General features: G+C 42.2%; 2 protein-coding genes across 2 annotated transcripts in view; one reads left to right on the forward strand and one right to left on the reverse strand.

The window, feature by feature from the left end:
• Positions 1-18,225, forward strand: part of LOC306861123 (uncharacterized protein) — a gene marked incomplete at its 3' end in the record, with an annotated part of 730,281 nt that overhangs the window by 74,385 nt on the left and 637,671 nt on the right. The window lies entirely within an intron of this gene.
• LOC306861458 (uncharacterized protein) lies at positions 9,912-17,693 on the reverse strand (the record flags this gene model as incomplete). Its single annotated transcript, XM_079403709.1, has 11 exons — positions 17,544-17,693; positions 16,943-17,029; positions 16,684-16,842; positions 15,862-15,999; positions 15,054-15,137; positions 14,119-14,609; positions 13,672-13,999; positions 12,750-13,551; positions 12,439-12,648; positions 11,459-11,865; positions 9,912-11,132 (listed from the first exon to the last, which is right to left on the reverse strand). The coding sequence occupies exons 1-11, from the start codon at positions 17,661-17,663 to the stop codon at positions 9,912-9,914; spliced, it is 4,047 nt and encodes a 1,348-aa protein (XP_079259835.1). The 5' UTR covers positions 17,664-17,693.

Consider the following 18,225-nt stretch of genomic DNA (forward strand, 5'->3'; position numbering starts at 1 on the left):
CATATAAAAGAGTTTTATACGTTATCCTGTAGTTCACTGGCGGCCACTTGAGAGAAGCTAAAATAGGAGAGATATGATGACTTTTCTTAGCACCCACTAGCAGCCTAGCTGCTGCATTCTGAACTAATTGCAAGCTTGAAATAGTGGTCTTGCAGGACTCCACATACAACACATTGCAATGGTCCAGACGAGACAAAACAAAGGCATTTAATAACCTTCTCTAAGCCTTTTCTTGACAGAACAGGCTTTAGTCGAGCAATAGACCTAATCTGGAAAAAACAACAACAAAAATACTCTTTACTACAGCATTAATCTGCTTGTCAAATTTCAGCTCTGGGTCAAACACCACACCTAAGTTCCTTGTTTGGTCATGGCATTAATCGGACCATGAACCCAAATATGTGGACATATCTAAACATCCTCTGGCAGGGCCAAAAAAACATCATCTCAGTTTTACTCTGGTTCAACTGAAGCAGATTTTGAGTCATCCAGCTCTTAACCTCCTCAAGACACGCAAATAGAACATTCAAACCATTATTCTCTCCCACTCTCATAGGTAAATAGATCTGTGTATCATCCGCATACAAATGGTACGACATGCCGTATTCTTTCAAAATTGAGCCGAGGGGCAACATATACAATGAAAATAAAATAGGGCCAATAACAGAACCCTGGGGGACACCACAAGTAACTGGCGATGTCGTTGAAACAAACTTACCATGCTTTACAGAGGATGATCTATGTGACGAATTAGACTTGAACCACTCTAAAACCGTCCCACGAATTCCAATTAAATGGGATAACCGCTTTATAAGAATCAGGTGGTCTATTGTGTCAAAAGCTGCACTTAAGTCGAATAAAATCAGAGCTGCCGCGTTACCTCCATCTCTGATTATACGGAGGTCATTAACAACTCTTAAAAGTGCAGACTCAGTGCTGTGACCTACTCTAAAACCGGACTGAAATTTGTCTAAGATCTCATAGCTGCTTAAAAATGAAATTAACTGGGAACAAACCACCTTCTCTAAAATCTTTGCTAGGCGTGGTAGTTTTGAGATGGGCCGATAATTCTTCAGTTCTTGAGGGTCTAAATTAGGCTTTTTAAGAAGTGGCTGAATAACCGCCTGTTTAAGGCCAGTTGGAACAACTCCATTATGTAGACTACTGTTGACAATAGAAGTAATCCCCCGCCCAACAGCATCAACCATCTCCTTAAGACGAACGTTAAGGGTTCACGAAAGCTTGCCTTTCCATTGACCGAAAATTTCATTTCGAATGCCAGCATGATATTAACCTTAAAAAACCTGACAAGGACACTGCCACATGCTGCATGAATATGAGAGGGATGCTATTACTGCATTCGTTCAGCATGAATGCTGAATTTCGATTACATTGTATATCAAAGGATGGCATAGGACTGAATGCAATGTCGCTGGATGGGGTTCGGGGAATTCACCTGGAACCTCACAGTTTCTCACAAAACGTCATGTCGTCCGCCCTCCAGAGGAGCTGTGCACACGGAAGGGAACAGAGAAAACCGCTCTTTCGTCTAAGCGCTCTCCGATATCAAAAAGCACCACGCTGCCCCGTGTGAGGCTCGAACTCACGACCTTCAGATTATGAGACTGACGCGCTGCCTAACTGCACCAACGAGGCCGGTAGACCTGACAGGCAGAACAGCGAAGCACTAGCTTCCAGATCCTTGCCTGCAGGTGCAGCCCCAACGGGTCAGCTCACACTGAGCTGGTGGGGTCAGGATGGCCGAGCGGTCTAAGGCGCTGCGTTCAGGTCGCAGTCTCCCCTGGAGGCGTGGGTTCGAATCCCACTTCTGACAGCCCTATCCTTTGGCTGCGGACAGTAGCCACAGTCTTCAGCCCTCTGACACGTTGCCCCAGCAGGGCAGTAACTTTGCCAAAGTTTTTTTTTTTGTGAACGTTATTTCATTTCATTTCATTTCACTTTATTTATAGAGCACTTTACAACTGCTCCTGCAGACCAAAGTGCTGTACAATCAAGAAACACTCATTGAAACACACAACTCAAGACAACACACATTCTACTAAACAGCAAAGACTAGCCCAGCCTCTCAAAGGCTAAAGACAAGAAGTAGTTTTTGACTTCAACTTTAAAAGCATTTAAAGATGAGACCTCTTTAACTACCCGAGGATGACTATTCCAGAGCTTCTGCCCTGCAACAGCAAAGGCCTGATCCCCTTTTAACTTTAAATGAGTACCAGGGACAGTAAGCAATAACTTATGATTGGATCTTAGAGACCTAGGTGCTTGACGAACAGCAATGAGCTCAGACACGTCAGCAGGGGTGCCATCCCATGCACTGCTTTAAAAACATATAAAAGAGTTTTATACGTTATCCTGTAGTTCACTGGCGGCCACTTGAGAGAAGCTAAAATAGGAGAGATATGATGACTTTTCTTAGCACCCACTAGCAGCCTAGCTGCTGCATTCTGAACTAATTGCAAGCTTGAAATAGTGGTCTTGCAGGACTCCACATACAACACATTGCAATGGTCCAGACGAGACAAAACAAAGGCATTTAATAACCTTCTCTAAGCCTTTTCTTGACAGAACAGGCTTTAGTCGAGCAATAGACCTAATCTGGAAAAAACAACAACAAAAATACTCTTTACTACAGCATTAATCTGCTTGTCAAATTTCAGCTCTGGGTCAAACACCACACCTAAGTTCCTTGTTTGGTCATGGCATTAATCGGACCATGAACCCAAATATGTGGACATATCTAAACATCCTCTGGCAGGGCCAAAAAAACATCATCTCAGTTTTACTCTGGTTCAACTGAAGCAGATTTTGAGTCATCCAGCTCTTAACCTCCTCAAGACACGCAAATAGAACATTCAAACCATTATTCTCTCCCACTCTCATAGGTAAATAGATCTGTGTATCATCCGCATACAAATGGTACGACATGCCGTATTCTTTCAAAATTGAGCCGAGGGGCAACATATACAATGAAAATAAAATAGGGCCAATAACAGAACCCTGGGGGACACCACAAGTAACTGGCGATGTCGTTGAAACAAACTTACCATGCTTTACAGAGGATGATCTATGTGACGAATTAGACTTGAACCACTCTAAAACCGTCCCACGAATTCCAATTAAATGGGATAACCGCTTTATAAGAATCAGGTGGTCTATTGTGTCAAAAGCTGCACTTAAGTCGAATAAAATCAGAGCTGCCGCGTTACCTCCATCTCTGATTATACGGAGGTCATTAACAACTCTTAAAAGTGCAGACTCAGTGCTGTGACCTACTCTAAAACCGGACTGAAATTTGTCTAAGATCTCATAGCTGCTTAAAAATGAAATTAACTGGGAACAAACCACCTTCTCTAAAATCTTTGCTAGGCGTGGTAGTTTTGAGATGGGCCGATAATTCTTCAGTTCTTGAGGGTCTAAATTAGGCTTTTTAAGAAGTGGCTGAATAACCGCCTGTTTAAGGCCAGTTGGAACAACTCCATTATGTAGACTACTGTTGACAATAGAAGTAATCCCCCGCCCAACAGCATCAACCATCTCCTTAAGACGAACGTTAAGGGTTCACGAAAGCTTGCCTTTCCATTGACCGAAAATTTCATTTCGAATGCCAGCATGATATTAACCTTAAAAAACCTGACAAGGACACTGCCACATGCTGCATGAATATGAGAGGGATGCTATTACTGCATTCGTTCAGCATGAATGCTGAATTTCGATTACATTGTATATCAAAGGATGGCATAGGACTGAATGCAATGTCGCTGGATGGGGTTCGGGGAATTCACCTGGAACCTCACAGTTTCTCACAAAACGTCATGTCGTCCGCCCTCCAGAGGAGCTGTGCACACGGAAGGGAACAGAGAAAACCGCTCTTTCGTCTAAGCGCTCTCTCCGATATCAAAAAGCACCACGCTGCCCCGTGTGAGGCTCGAACTCACGACCTTCAGATTATGAGACTGACGCGCTGCCTAACTGCGCCAACGAGGCCGGTAGACCTGACAGGCAGAACAGCGAAGCACTAGCTTCCAGATCCTTGCCTGCAGGTGCAGCCCCAACGGGTCAGCTCACACTGAGCTGGTGGGGTCAGGATGGCCGAGCGGTCTAAGGCGCTGCGTTCAGGTCGCAGTCTCCCCTGGAGGCGTGGGTTCGAATCCCACTTCTGACAGCCCTATCCTTTGGCTGCGGACAGTAGCCACAGTCTTCAGCCCTCTGACACGTTGCCCCAGCAGGGCAGTAACTTTGCCAAAGTTTTTTTTTTTGTGAACGTTATTTCATTTCATTTCATTTCACTTTATTTATAGAGCACTTTACAACTGCTCCTGCAGACCAAAGTGCTGTACAATCAAGAAACACTCATTGAAACACACAACTCAAGACAACACACATTCTACTAAACAGCAAAGACTAGCCCAGCCTCTCAAAGGCTAAAGACAAGAAGTAGTTTTTGACTTCAACTTTAAAAGCATTTAAAGATGAGACCTCTTTAACTACCCGAGGATGACTATTCCAGAGCTTCTGCCCTGCAACAGCAAAGGCCTGATCCCCTTTTAACTTTAAATGAGTACCAGGGACAGTAAGCAATAACTTATGATTGGATCTTAGAGACCTAGGTGCTTGACGAACAGCAATGAGCTCAGACACGTCAGCAGGGGTGCCATCCCATGCACTGCTTTAAAAACATATAAAAGAGTTTTATACGCTATCCTGTAGTTCACTGGCGGCCACTTGAGAGAAGCTAAAATAGGAGAGATATGATGACTTTTCTTAGCACCCACTAGCAGCCTAGCTGCTGCATTCTGAACTAATTGCAAGCTTGAAATAGTGGTCTTGCAGGACTCCACATACAACACATTGCAATGGTCCAGACGAGACAAAACAAAGGCATTTAATAACCTTCTCTAAGCCTTTTCTTGACAGAACAGGCTTTAGTCGAGCAATAGACCTAATCTGGAAAAAACAACAACAAAAATACTCTTTACTACAGCATTAATCTGCTTGTCAAATTTCAGCTCTGGGTCAAACACCACACCTAAGTTCCTTGTTTGGTCATGGCATTAATCGGACCATGAACCCAAATATGTGGACATATCTAAACATCCTCTGGCAGGGCCAAAAAAACATCATCTCAGTTTTACTCTGGTTCAACTGAAGCAGATTTTGAGTCATCCAGCTCTTAACCTCCTCAAGACACGCAAATAGAACATTCAAACCATTATTCTCTCCCACTCTCATAGGTAAATAGATCTGTGTACCATCCGCATACAAATGGTACGACATGCCGTATTCTTTCAAAATTGAGCCGAGGGGCAACATATACAATGAAAATAAAATAGGGCCAATAACAGAACCCTGGGGGACACCACAAGTAACTGGCGATGTCGTTGAAACAAACTTACCATGCTTTACAGAGGATGATCTATGTGACGAATTAGACTTGAACCACTCTAAAACCGTCCCACGAATTCCAATTAAATGGGATAACCGCTTTATAAGAATCAGGTGGTCTATTGTGTCAAAAGCTGCACTTAAGTCGAATAAAATCAGAGCTGCCGCGTTACCTCCATCTCTGATTATACGGAGGTCATTAACAACTCTTAAAAGTGCAGACTCAGTGCTGTGACCTACTCTAAAACCGGACTGAAATTTGTCTAAGATCTCATAGCTGCTTAAAAATGAAATTAACTGGGAACAAACCACCTTCTCTAAAATCTTTGCTAGGCGTGGTAGTTTTGAGATGGGCCGATAATTCTTCAGTTCTTGAGGGTCTAAATTAGGCTTTTTAAGAAGTGGCTGAATAACCGCCTGTTTAAGGCCAGTTGGAACAACTCCATTATGTAGACTACTGTTGACAATAGAAGTAATCCCCCGCCCAACAGCATCAACCATCTCCTTAAGACGAACGTTAAGGGTTCACGAAAGCTTGCCTTTCCATTGACCGAAAATTTCATTTCGAATGCCAGCATGATATTAACCTTAAAAAACCTGACAAGGACACTGCCACATGCTGCATGAATATGAGAGGGATGCTATTACTGCATTCGTTCAGCATGAATGCTGAATTTCGATTACATTGTATATCAAAGGATGGCATAGGACTGAATGCAATGTCGCTGGATGGGGTTCGGGGAATTCACCTGGAACCTCACAGTTTCTCACAAAACGTCATGTCGTCCGCCCTCCAGAGGAGCTGTGCACACGGAAGGGAACAGAGAAAACCGCTCTTTCGTCTAAGCGCTCTCCGATATCAAAAAGCACCACGCTGCCCCGTGTGAGGCTCGAACTCACGACCTTCAGATTATGAGACTGACGCGCTGCCTAACTGCGCCAACGAGGCCGGTAGACCTGACAGGCAGAACAGCGAAGCACTAGCTTCCAGATCCTTGCCTGCAGGTGCAGCCCCAACGGGTCAGCTCACACTGAGCTGGTGGGGTCAGGATGGCCGAGCGGTCTAAGGCGCTGCGTTCAGGTCGCAGTCTCCCCTGGAGGCGTGGGTTCGAATCCCACTTCTGACAGCCCTATCCTTTGGCTGCGGACAGTAGCCACAGTCTTCAGCCCTCTGACACGTTGCCCCAGCAGGGCAGTAACTTTGCCAAAGTTTTTTTTTTTGTGAACGTTATTTCATTTCATTTCATTTCACTTTATTTATAGAGCACTTTACAACTGCTCCTGCAGACCAAAGTGCTGTACAATCAAGAAACACTCATTGAAACACACAACTCAAGACAACACACATTCTACTAAACAGCAAAGACTAGCCCAGCCTCTCAAAGGCTAAAGACAAGAAGTAGTTTTTGACTTCAACTTTAAAAGCATTTAAAGATGAGACCTCTTTAACTACCCGAGGATGACTATTCCAGAGCTTCTGCCCTGCAACAGCAAAGGCCTGATCCCCTTTTAACTTTAAATGAGTACCAGGGACAGTAAGCAATAACTTATGATTGGATCTTAGAGACCTAGGTGCTTGACGAACAGCAATGAGCTCAGACACGTCAGCAGGGGTGCCATCCCATGCACTGCTTTAAAAACATATAAAAGAGTTTTATACGTTATCCTGTAGTTCACTGGCGGCCACTTGAGAGAAGCTAAAATAGGAGAGATATGATGACTTTTCTTAGCACCCACTAGCAGCCTAGCTGCTGCATTCTGAACTAATTGCAAGCTTGAAATAGTGGTCTTGCAGGACTCCACATACAACACATTGCAATGGTCCAGACGAGACAAAACAAAGGCATTTAATAACCTTCTCTAAGCCTTTTCTTGACAGAACAGGCTTTAGTCGAGCAATAGACCTAATCTGGAAAAAACAACAACAAAAATACTCTTTACTACAGCATTAATCTGCTTGTCAAATTTCAGCTCTGGGTCAAACACCACACCTAAGTTCCTTGTTTGGTCATGGCATTAATCGGACCATGAACCCAAATATGTGGACATATCTAAACATCCTCTGGCAGGGCCAAAAAAACATCATCTCAGTTTTACTCTGGTTCAACTGAAGCAGATTTTGAGTCATCCAGCTCTTAACCTCCTCAAGACACGCAAATAGAACATTCAAACCATTATTCTCTCCCACTCTCATAGGTAAATAGATCTGTGTACCATCCGCATACAAATGGTACGACATGCCGTATTCTTTCAAAATTGAGCCGAGGGGCAACATATACAATGAAAATAAAATAGGGCCAATAACAGAACCCTGGGGGACACCACAAGTAACTGGCGATGTCGTTGAAACAAACTTACCATGCTTTACAGAGGATGATCTATGTGACGAATTAGACTTGAACCACTCTAAAACCGTCCCACGAATTCCAATTAAATGGGATAACCGCTTTATAAGAATCAGGTGGTCTATTGTGTCAAAAGCTGCACTTAAGTCGAATAAAATCAGAGCTGCCGCGTTACCTCCATCTCTGATTATACGGAGGTCATTAACAACTCTTAAAAGTGCAGACTCAGTGCTGTGACCTACTCTAAAACCGGACTGAAATTTGTCTAAGATCTCATAGCTGCTTAAAAATGAAATTAACTGGGAACAAACCACCTTCTCTAAAATCTTTGCTAGGCGTGGTAGTTTTGAGATGGGCCGATAATTCTTCAGTTCTTGAGGGTCTAAATTAGGCTTTTTAAGAAGTGGCTGAATAACCGCCTGTTTAAGGCCAGTTGGAACAACTCCATTATGTAGACTACTGTTGACAATAGAAGTAATCCCCCGCCCAACAGCATCAACCATCTCCTTAAGACGAACGTTAAGGGTTCACGAAAGCTTGCCTTTCCATTGACCGAAAATTTCATTTCGAATGCCAGCATGATATTAACCTTAAAAAACCTGACAAGGACACTGCCACATGCTGCATGAATATGAGAGGGATGCTATTACTGCATTCGTTCAGCATGAATGCTGAATTTCGATTACATTGTATATCAAAGGATGGCATAGGACTGAATGCAATGTCGCTGGATGGGGTTCGGGGAATTCACCTGGAACCTCACAGTTTCTCACAAAACGTCATGTCGTCCGCCCTCCAGAGGAGCTGTGCACACGGAAGGGAACAGAGAAAACCGCTCTGTCGTCTAAGCGCTCTCCGATATCAAAAAGCACCACGCTGCCCCGTGTGAGGCTCGAACTCACGACCTTCAGATTATGAGACTGACGCGCTGCCTAACTGCGCCAACGAGGCCGGTAGACCTGACAGGCAGAACAGCGAAGCACTAGCTTCCAGATCCTTGCCTGCAGGTGCAGCCCCAACGGGTCAGCTCACACTGAGCTGGTGGGGTCAGGATGGCCGAGCGGTCTAAGGCGCTGCGTTCAAGCTGGGGAACAATAGTCCGTCAAAGATGGGGAAGAAGGGAAGAAGAGGGGGAAGAAAGAAAAAGAGAAGGGGAAGAAGAGAAAAGAGAAATGAAGAAAAGAGAGGGTGAAATTTGACGTTCAAAGACAGTTCTTCCTTAGCATGCGTGCAGTGATACATTTTCCGGCTTCTTCATGCGGGAAAATCGCGCATTTTAATTACACTGTTTCCTATTGCAGGTGCTCACCAAGACCGGGGTTCGAATCCAGCTAAAGACACGTTTTTGTAATATTGTTAATTTCATGAAATAAAGGAAGTTTCAAGGTTAATAAAATGAACATATGTACTTTGTTGGATATTCTTTCATGAAAATTAAAGTATACCAATGTAAATGTGTTTTTGTTGTTATTATTAGTTATTGTATTGATATTTATTTTGATTAATCGTATTATTGTTATTTGTAGTTGTTGTGTTGATATTTATTCAATTTATTCAGACACAAATCTGTTATTTCTAATGAAAAAAAATGCAAAATAGTAATTAATATGCTGAAAAATGTCTGTGACAAGAATGACAAAATGTACAAATTATCTTTTTATAGACATGTTTTATTGTTGCAGTGTACTGATGAAATAGTGTTACGAAAGTAAAATTAAAAGAGCAATCATTTGCCAATTTGTTTTTATTTTACAATTATGCCAACAGAACAGTAACAAGTATTAAATGAATTAAATTACATGTTAAATAAGTTTTCAAACAACAATAAATTAAAAGGGAGATAAAATGAAAATAAAAGTAGAAATCAAAAAGCAATAATTTGCCAATTTGTTTTTTATTTTACAATTATGCTAACAGAACAGTAATGAATATTAAATAAGTTTTCAAACAGTAAATTAAAAGGTAAATAAAACGGTAAATATCAAGTTTTCAAAAACACTAAATAAGTTAAATGAAAAGGGTTTAAAAACAGTAAATAAAAAGTTAAAAAAATATTAATGTTTAAAAAACAAAAAGTTAAATAATGTTCAACACAAACATTAACAATAGTGAACTATATTTAAACAACTATATACAACACTACAATAAATACAAATATATACATTATTTGGGAACGGTTCGCCGCATTTCCTCTAACCACTGTTCTTTTGTAACAGTCTCAGTCTGTGGGCAGTACACCCGGCCCCTGTACTGGCTATGTCCCGTTGCACTTGTTTTGAACTGCCCGCACTTCTTGCAAGTGTTTGCCTCTACAGTTCTCTTGTAGGGTCTCTTGGGCATGGCTTGGGGGCTGGCAGCTGGTGTAGCAGGTTGTAAACTGGTGCCCTGCACAACTGTAGGCTGTAACTGTGGCTGTATCATTGACATCCCCTGAACCATTGGGATTCCCTGAAGCATCGGCATACCATGAACCACTGGCATTCCCTGGACCATCGGGAGTCTTTGAACCATTTGCAGACCCTGGAACACTGGCACACCCTGAAGCATCGGCACACCCTGAAAACATGGTGCTGCTGGTATAAGTATGTTGGGTACCATCTGCGCTGATGCTCCAGGTGCTGATGGCGTAACCAACATAGGACTCTGTGCTGGTGCCTTGGGTCTTAGAGGGGGTCGTCCAGTAGAAGTCTGCCTCTGCTTTGCCTGACCTGCTGTACTCTCTGGTAGCTTGTACTGGTGCTGCTCCGCTGGTTGTTCTGGCTCAATCCGTGGGCGTTTGGCAGCCTGGAGAGGTTCCTGAGCTTCAGGGAGGGTCTGAGGCAACTGAATGCCCTGAAGCAGCACAGACAGCTCCTGCTTTTTCTGTCTGTTGTTGTACCACTGAATCAGGGTGTTCTGGTTAACCTCCACCAGCTGCATTGAGGTTCCTCCCATCACCAAGCTGTTGCCCAGTACAAGCTGCCTTATCCTTCTGTAGTCTTGGAGGATCAGAGACCATCTCGACAGTGATCCCTTGCCTTTTCTTTTGGGGCTTGGGTGAATAGTGCAAAGCCTGATGAAGATGGTCTCCACCAGACGGCAACAGTCAGGCCACTGAGCAGGTGCGCTGCTTGCACCCAGCACACTTCTGGTAGTGCTCTCTACTCCAGGGGTTTTAGTGGGCGTCTTTGGTACTCTGAAGCGTCCACTCAGCAGTCTCTTCTGGTGTCGAGCTGCATACACCACCCGTTGCTTGTCTCGGTCATCCAGGTTCTGCCAAAGTGCAATTATGGTGTTGGCTTCCTGATTGGTCAGGCTGAGGGCTGTGTAACCCCGGAGCTCCACCAGATATTCTGACAGCCTGTCCACATGTTGATATCCCGGGACATTTTGGTAGTCAACAGCCTTTTCGAAAACACAAGCACAAAATATAATTTATATTTAATTTAATTTAAAATATAATCACATTTCTTTGATGCATAGTTCCATAATTAGTTCCATTGATTCTGTTATTTTCCTGTTTATCAATGTGAAGCTGTTAAACACATTCTGTATAGTACAAAGCACTAACAAAATAAAACTTGAGATTTGACTCAATGCATCTTTGTTGCCTACTAATGACTTTAGTTGAAAATCTGAGCAAAGTTTGGATTTAAAGCAGTAGATGTTGGTCCATCCTTGTTTGAATTATTCTAGTTTATTTGAAAGAAATACAGAGGAATGGCACTTACCGTCTCTTCATCATCATCCTGACCAGCATCCTCTGGCTCTGAGGGGAGTGGTGAAACAGACGTTTCAGAGGGAACAGGTGAGACAGCAGTCCCTGAGGGTCCAGGTGATGAAGGAGACAGTGTGGGGCCAGGGACCAGTGAAGGGGATGTGGAGCCCAGTACAGCCGTGTCACTGCTGGTGACCAGGGTGGAAGAAGCCAGTGTCAGTGTGGAGGAGGGTGGTGACAGAACAACCTCTGGATCAGCAATGGTGTGATCCTCGCTGATGTCACAGAAGCCCTCATCTTCATCTCGTTCCTCCACATTAAGGTCCTCGATGAGTTCTGCAGTCTCCTCAGAGTCTGGGTTCATGTCCTGCAGTGCCTGACCAGTCTGCTGGAACAGATACTGCACTCCAATGAGCTCACCTGGAATAAAAACAATAAACAAACGGATGAAATAAAATTGTTGTGTATCATATTTGATACATAAGGCATTTGTAGTAGCTCATATAGTGTAATAGTGTGAAAACATGTAGCTCATAGTCGAGGAGAAAAAAAAAATTATTCAGAGGCCAGAAACCTATAACTGTGGGGGCAAAACATATAATGCAATGCAATACAATGATGACTGAGAGACATACAAATAAATGTTCCTCAAAAACCTGATGAGCATATTTGATACTTACATGTAACTTGGTTTTTCTAATCAAGTAAACCTAAGTAAAGTTGCTTCAGTACAGTAAATGTCACCAAATGTTACTAATAATTACTTTCTAATAATAAAGATTTCACAGCAAAATGACACGTTAAGTATGAGCTAAAGGTAGACATTTGTACAATTATACTGAAAGGCCTTTTACTTGATAGAAAATATTAATCAGATGACAGAGGGCATGTTTCAAGAAAAAATTTGATCATGCTGACTTTATAGGCTTAAATATAAAATATCGACTGAGATTATTGAATTGCAAGTTAATTAACAATAATAAATTCTCTTACCGGTGTAACGTGCAGGGGGACAAAACATGGGGACCACTTTCCTCCCAAACAGCTTTTCATAATTGCTGTTAACACAGTGAACAAGTTCTCCTGTGTAGCTGCGTAAAGCTGATGGCTCCGATGACAGGGAAGCCGCCTCCCGATCCTGGTTCCACCTGTGTAGACCCTCCAGCAAATAAATCTGAAAGTTCAGACTGTTTGCACTGGTCCCTGTAAACAGACACAACAGTTTTAGGGAGTGTTAAATAAACACACAAAGACACTTAATGTTCTTTCTGTACATATGCGCAGTGTGTGTGACAAAGATGTACCTGGGATGAAACGGTTCAGGTGTAAATGAAAGGATTCGAGAGAAGTGGAGCCTCTGGCACATCTGTATGTCTTCAGAAGCACACCTCCCTTGGTTAAGCTCCCTGTCTCTGTATAGAGCGCAACACCAGGGGGGTCTTGGATACACTTAACGTGCTTCTTCTGGACACTCCAGATGTGCTCCATCCTTTCTCGGTCCAGAAGAGAAACACCCAGGGAGTCGTTGCCCTTGCTGCTCAGGAGCTCTGCAAGCAGTCGTTCAAGGAGAAGGATGGTAGTCTCCTCTCCACAGGTCCTCCTCCGGCAATGTAGAGCCAGCTCCTCCCTGGTCAGATGCTTGCTCACATCTTCATCTGTCAGTGCAGGCCAACCCTGGGACATCAACAGCTCTCTCTTTGCTTTGCGAAGCATAGAGACATCAGCCGCATCCCATTCAAAGATGCACGCTGATAGCCGTGACATGAAGATCGGGTACAGCTGATGGGCATCAGTTGTACACCCCAGGGCAATCCTGCGCATAAAATGCCAGATGTCCAAGCGTATCACGAGATCTGGCCAGCCTCTGAATCTGGTTTTCAGCTTGGTCTCGCCCACCTCGGTGCAGCACCCACAGTCCACGTACAACACAGCAGGTGGATCCACACCAGCCTGCTGGTATCTTTTCACCAGACCGTCTACCATCATGTCCAGTCCTGCTCCTTCCTGGGCTGTCAGCACACTTATGAGCACCTGACCAAACTCGTTGCCAACAGAGGTAAGCCAGTGTCCCGTTCCCCTCGCTGTCCCAGCCAGCTTCTTGGTGATCTGTAATAAGAGATGATATGAAGTTACGCTGTAAATGTAATCAAACATCACACCATGTAAAATACAGATACAGTGATGTATATAAACAACAGCATTAATAAACAAAAATCCACAACTAACCTTTTTAGTGGAATCCATCTTCAAGACAGAGCCATAAGTGGATGTTATCCTTGCATGGATTTCATCCAGCCTTGTCAGGATGTCTTGGCTGTAAACAGTGAGCAGCCACTTGCAGCTTGGGACCACTGTAGGCTCTGGGGGCTCCTGGAACTTTACCGGCATCACCCCGGGTTGATTGAGGAAGTCAACACATTGGGTGGTGTACCGGGCCAGACGATGAAGCCACTGCTCGCTGTGGTTTTCACGCAGCTGCTTGATCACCCGCGTGGGGCTGTTGCCTAAGCCACGCTCACGCAGGAGCCGGATGACCCGCATATCACAGGCATACCTTAGGAAAAGCGAAATCCACACATTCATATATTTTAGATATTTGATTTTTGATATTAGTATTTGCATATATATGTGATGATGGGCTAACAACTGGATGAGGAATGAAAGTGTACTTACTTCCTTGTGAGGATGACCTGAAACTCAGAACGATGGCCCAGATCTAGCTGTTGCAGGACGGCATGACTCCAGGACACATGCGAGGCTCTACACTTGGTACAGATGAGGGTTTCTGTGACCATGTTATATGTTCTGTCAATGTCTAGAACCTGCCGGGCTCTTTTGTGCAGACCGCCTCCTGTCAGCTGATGTTGTCCGCAGGCAGGATTGGGACAGAGAATCTTTACCCTCCACAGCTTGTATGGCATCCACAGCAGAAGAGAATGACAAAAGAATCTGTCTGGAGCTGGAGCCTGATTATAGATAAGTGCTGGCTGTGGTGGGTAATACCAGAGCTGGAGGTTATCACGAAGCTCTGGCTTTCCCTTGGATCCCATTTTGAAAAGCCTTTTGCCAATCCACTTGTGATCCTCTGGTGGCAAGGTCTCCGACCACAAACGAGGAAGTGGAACTACAGATGGAGCTTGCAATAATGACCCAGAAGGAGCTGTCTGTTAAGGAAAAAAAGACAAAACATTTAGTCAAGGAAGGCAATTAATTTAATAAGCATTTTATTTTAATCCATCACTTCTTTCACATAAAATTATCATTGCAATTATAGTTTTTACTTGAATACCTTCAATGGTATTACAGTGATTAGTATGACAATGAAACTGATAACTTTATATTATCCAATGCTGTCATCCAAAAAAGGAACAAAAAAAATTATATTCTGAAATCCTGTTTAATATATAAAATAATATTATTTTCTGTAATTTTTCAAACATTCTCTCTTTATTTTAACACATGAATATGTTAACTTCTACACATTGTTTATAATTAGTAAATTAGTATCAAGTCAACTCAATTTACATTATGATAATATTTTGACTGTAGATTTCTGGCGACAGCTGATTTACTTAATTTTTAGACCAACAGAATAAGAAATTACTTACTGAGACAATACTGCATGGCTGTGCAGGACTGGACACATCTGCAGTGGCTCTGGGGACAGGGGCTGGAACTTGAGGATCTAGTGTCTGTACAATCATGAAGTGAAATATAATAGATTTTGTAAATATAACATAATAACTTTAACTCATCCTAGATTAAATCATATACTACAGTTTAAAAGTTTGGGGTCCAAATGTTTATAAAAGAAACCTATTCTGCTCACCAAGGTTGCATTTGATCAAAAATACAGTAAAAACAGTAACAAATATAAAAAATTGTTACATTGTGAAACATTACTACAATTTAAAATTGTGAAATGTAATTTATTTCTATGGTGGCAAGAACAAATTTTCAGCATCATTACTCCAGTCTTCAGTGTTATATGATCCTTCAGAAATCATTGTCTTGAACATAAACATTTTTTACTATTAGTTGAAAATGTGAAAATGGCTGATGCTTAATAAAACTGCATTACAGAGGTGTTTTCAGAATTAACAGCATTTTTTCAAAATAGAAATCCTTTGTAACATTATGTATTGAATAGAAATCTTATGTAACATTAAATGTCTTTACTGAGATTTTTGACCAATTTAATGCCTCCTTGTTCAATAAAACTATCAATTTCTTTAAAAAAAACTTTTGAATGGTAGTTTGTATGAAATCTATTTATTCTACATAATATTGCTTTTTCCTTTATTAAAATATGGTCTTCTGGTATTAAAGATATTTTTAAAAAGTTTAATCATTTAGATAGAATGGAACATGAAATGTGTCTTCATAAAATACAATGTTGATTATGTTAGTACTTACAGAGACGGTGGTGCTTGGTACTGAGGCACTAGACACTGCTGCGCTGGGCTGGACTTGAACCTGAGAAGGTCTCCTGGCCACACTAAGATTTGGCTTTGCTGCAGCAATGTGAGAGCCAGTAAATCTTGGTTTGGTAAACTAAAAAGGGGCAAAAAATTGACATTTCAGTGAGAAGACAGAATGTGTGATAATAGCATTTATTACTATTTATATAAATATTACTATTTTAAGTAAATGCAGCCTTCAGGTAAAAACACTTCTTTCAGAACGGAAATGTAGTCCATAAGCAGAATGATTTATTAGCAGCACTGACTTAGGTTACTCTTGAAATAGCTACAAAGTATTTGCATGATGGAATAATTAACGTGTACAATTAATAATAGCCAGTGTGTATGTGGAATGTTACCTGAGATAGAGAATGAAAAAGAGAAAATGTAGCTTTACCACATGAGAAGTACAGAGAGAGATGCCATGAGGGACATGAGTCTAGCTCAGCGACCTTCAACCCAGGCAGAGCTCAGTTAGAGAGGAAGAGGGCAATCCAAGAGTAGAGCCCAGAGATGAAAGAGAGAAAGCACACAGGTTACATTTCTCTTTTATCCTTGACCATGTGACTTAAACCAAATCTGAGACATTCAAACCGACCAATCAGCAGACAGCAACTGCCCCCATTGTACAAAAGGTGTGAAAATTAGCAGGTCTAAGCCACCCTCTCATAGTTTTCTTGCTTTTTCTTTTTTTTATTCTTACTTTCTGTACTTCCTCGAATTTGAACTGAACACATACTTCAATGCTTTAAAAAAATTAAATTGTAATTCTTACCATTGACAACTGTGGTGCAACTATTTTTGCCACGGGTGCAGTAGGCTGGGGCTGGGGCGGGGTGCCAGGCTGATTTGTCCCCATGGCCTTCTTTGCTGTTCCAGCAGCAGCAGTTTGTTCCACCGCCCTTTCTGCTGGTCCAGTAGAGACAGTGGGGTGCTTAAGACAACCAAAAAAAAAAAAATACATATAACAATTCTGAAAGAAAACTATTTCAGTAAATAATACTAACAAAAAATACTTGCTACAGTAATGTTACCTTTGGAGTGTGAAAACCACAGATGCATTTCAGCACACCTCCAAGCAAGGTTGTCTGGCCACGAGACTGCATCGGACATTTCTCAATCTGTAAGCATTATAACAAATTGAGTCCCTTAAAAGAGCATTACATTCATAATTAATACATTCATTTCTAGGACATGAGTCACTATTTATTTTATATATAATGTTACAGCTGGCATCTTTCTTTAAAGGAGAGACAAACAAGAGAGGAACATTTCACACCTTCAAACCACCATCATTCATTCACCATCCCTTCCCCCACCTTCTCAAATCTCTGAATTTCCCAGTACACAAACATCTTTCCTGTAGCTTTTCATGAACATAAATCTCAAAATACCTGCAACATTATCTACATAAATGTCTATAAACAATTATGACACCTGGTTTACAGTGGTGTAAGCCATCACATTGCATTGCTCTAATGAATGGGATCAGGTACATGTTTGTACTGAAGCCTTGTGTGTTGTTCTGTTATGCAAATACATTAAACAAAGATACTAATAATGTTCGATTATGCAAGTCAACAAACAGTCTTTTTTTATTTCTCAGTCATGCAAAGGTAACAAACACTCACTCACCCTTTGATAAATCTGGAACCACTTCTTCTGTCGAGGAGCTGGCCTGTTACCCTCATTTGATGGCCAAATTCCTGTTCTGGCAAACTTTTTAAGACGCGAAATCCATTCAGCGTCCGACATCGCTTTATGCGATTTGTATTGTTTGCCAGACATTTTTCCTCGAGTTCGATGAAACAGTTTTGAAAGAATAATTAAAAACGACACGCTAATTAAAAAAAATAAAAAATGCAATTAGATGATAATCTCTTACCTGTCGTAATCCGTAATACCGCTGTATTTGATCAACAAAAGTGATGTCCTCCGTGAAATGATGCTCCGTGAAATGATGCGCGGCGATGATGCTCGCTGGTCATGAACTTCGGTACTGAACTTTTTTGACCTTTGACACGCCCCCTGAGGATTATGCCATTCTTTCGTACACCTTCGGCGCGGTTCGGCAATTTGATTGACACCTGACTAGAAGCTCTGACCCCTCCACCTAGCGGTGATGCGCGGCAACGCGCCGTCGACATCCCCGTGTACTCTGATTGGTCAAATGTCACGAATGTTAAGAAAATGTTAAGAATCGCGCTTTTTGATTGGCTGGAAATGTTATAGCGCTTCGATGCGATTGGCCCAAATGTTATAGCGCTTCGACGCGATTGGCTGTGCAGTTCAACATTGCTTGACATTTTCGAAATAT

Source organism: Barbus barbus, assembly GCF_936440315.1.
Source record: "Barbus barbus genome assembly, chromosome: 42".
NCBI classification, from domain to species: domain Eukaryota; kingdom Metazoa; phylum Chordata; class Actinopteri; order Cypriniformes; family Cyprinidae; genus Barbus; species Barbus barbus.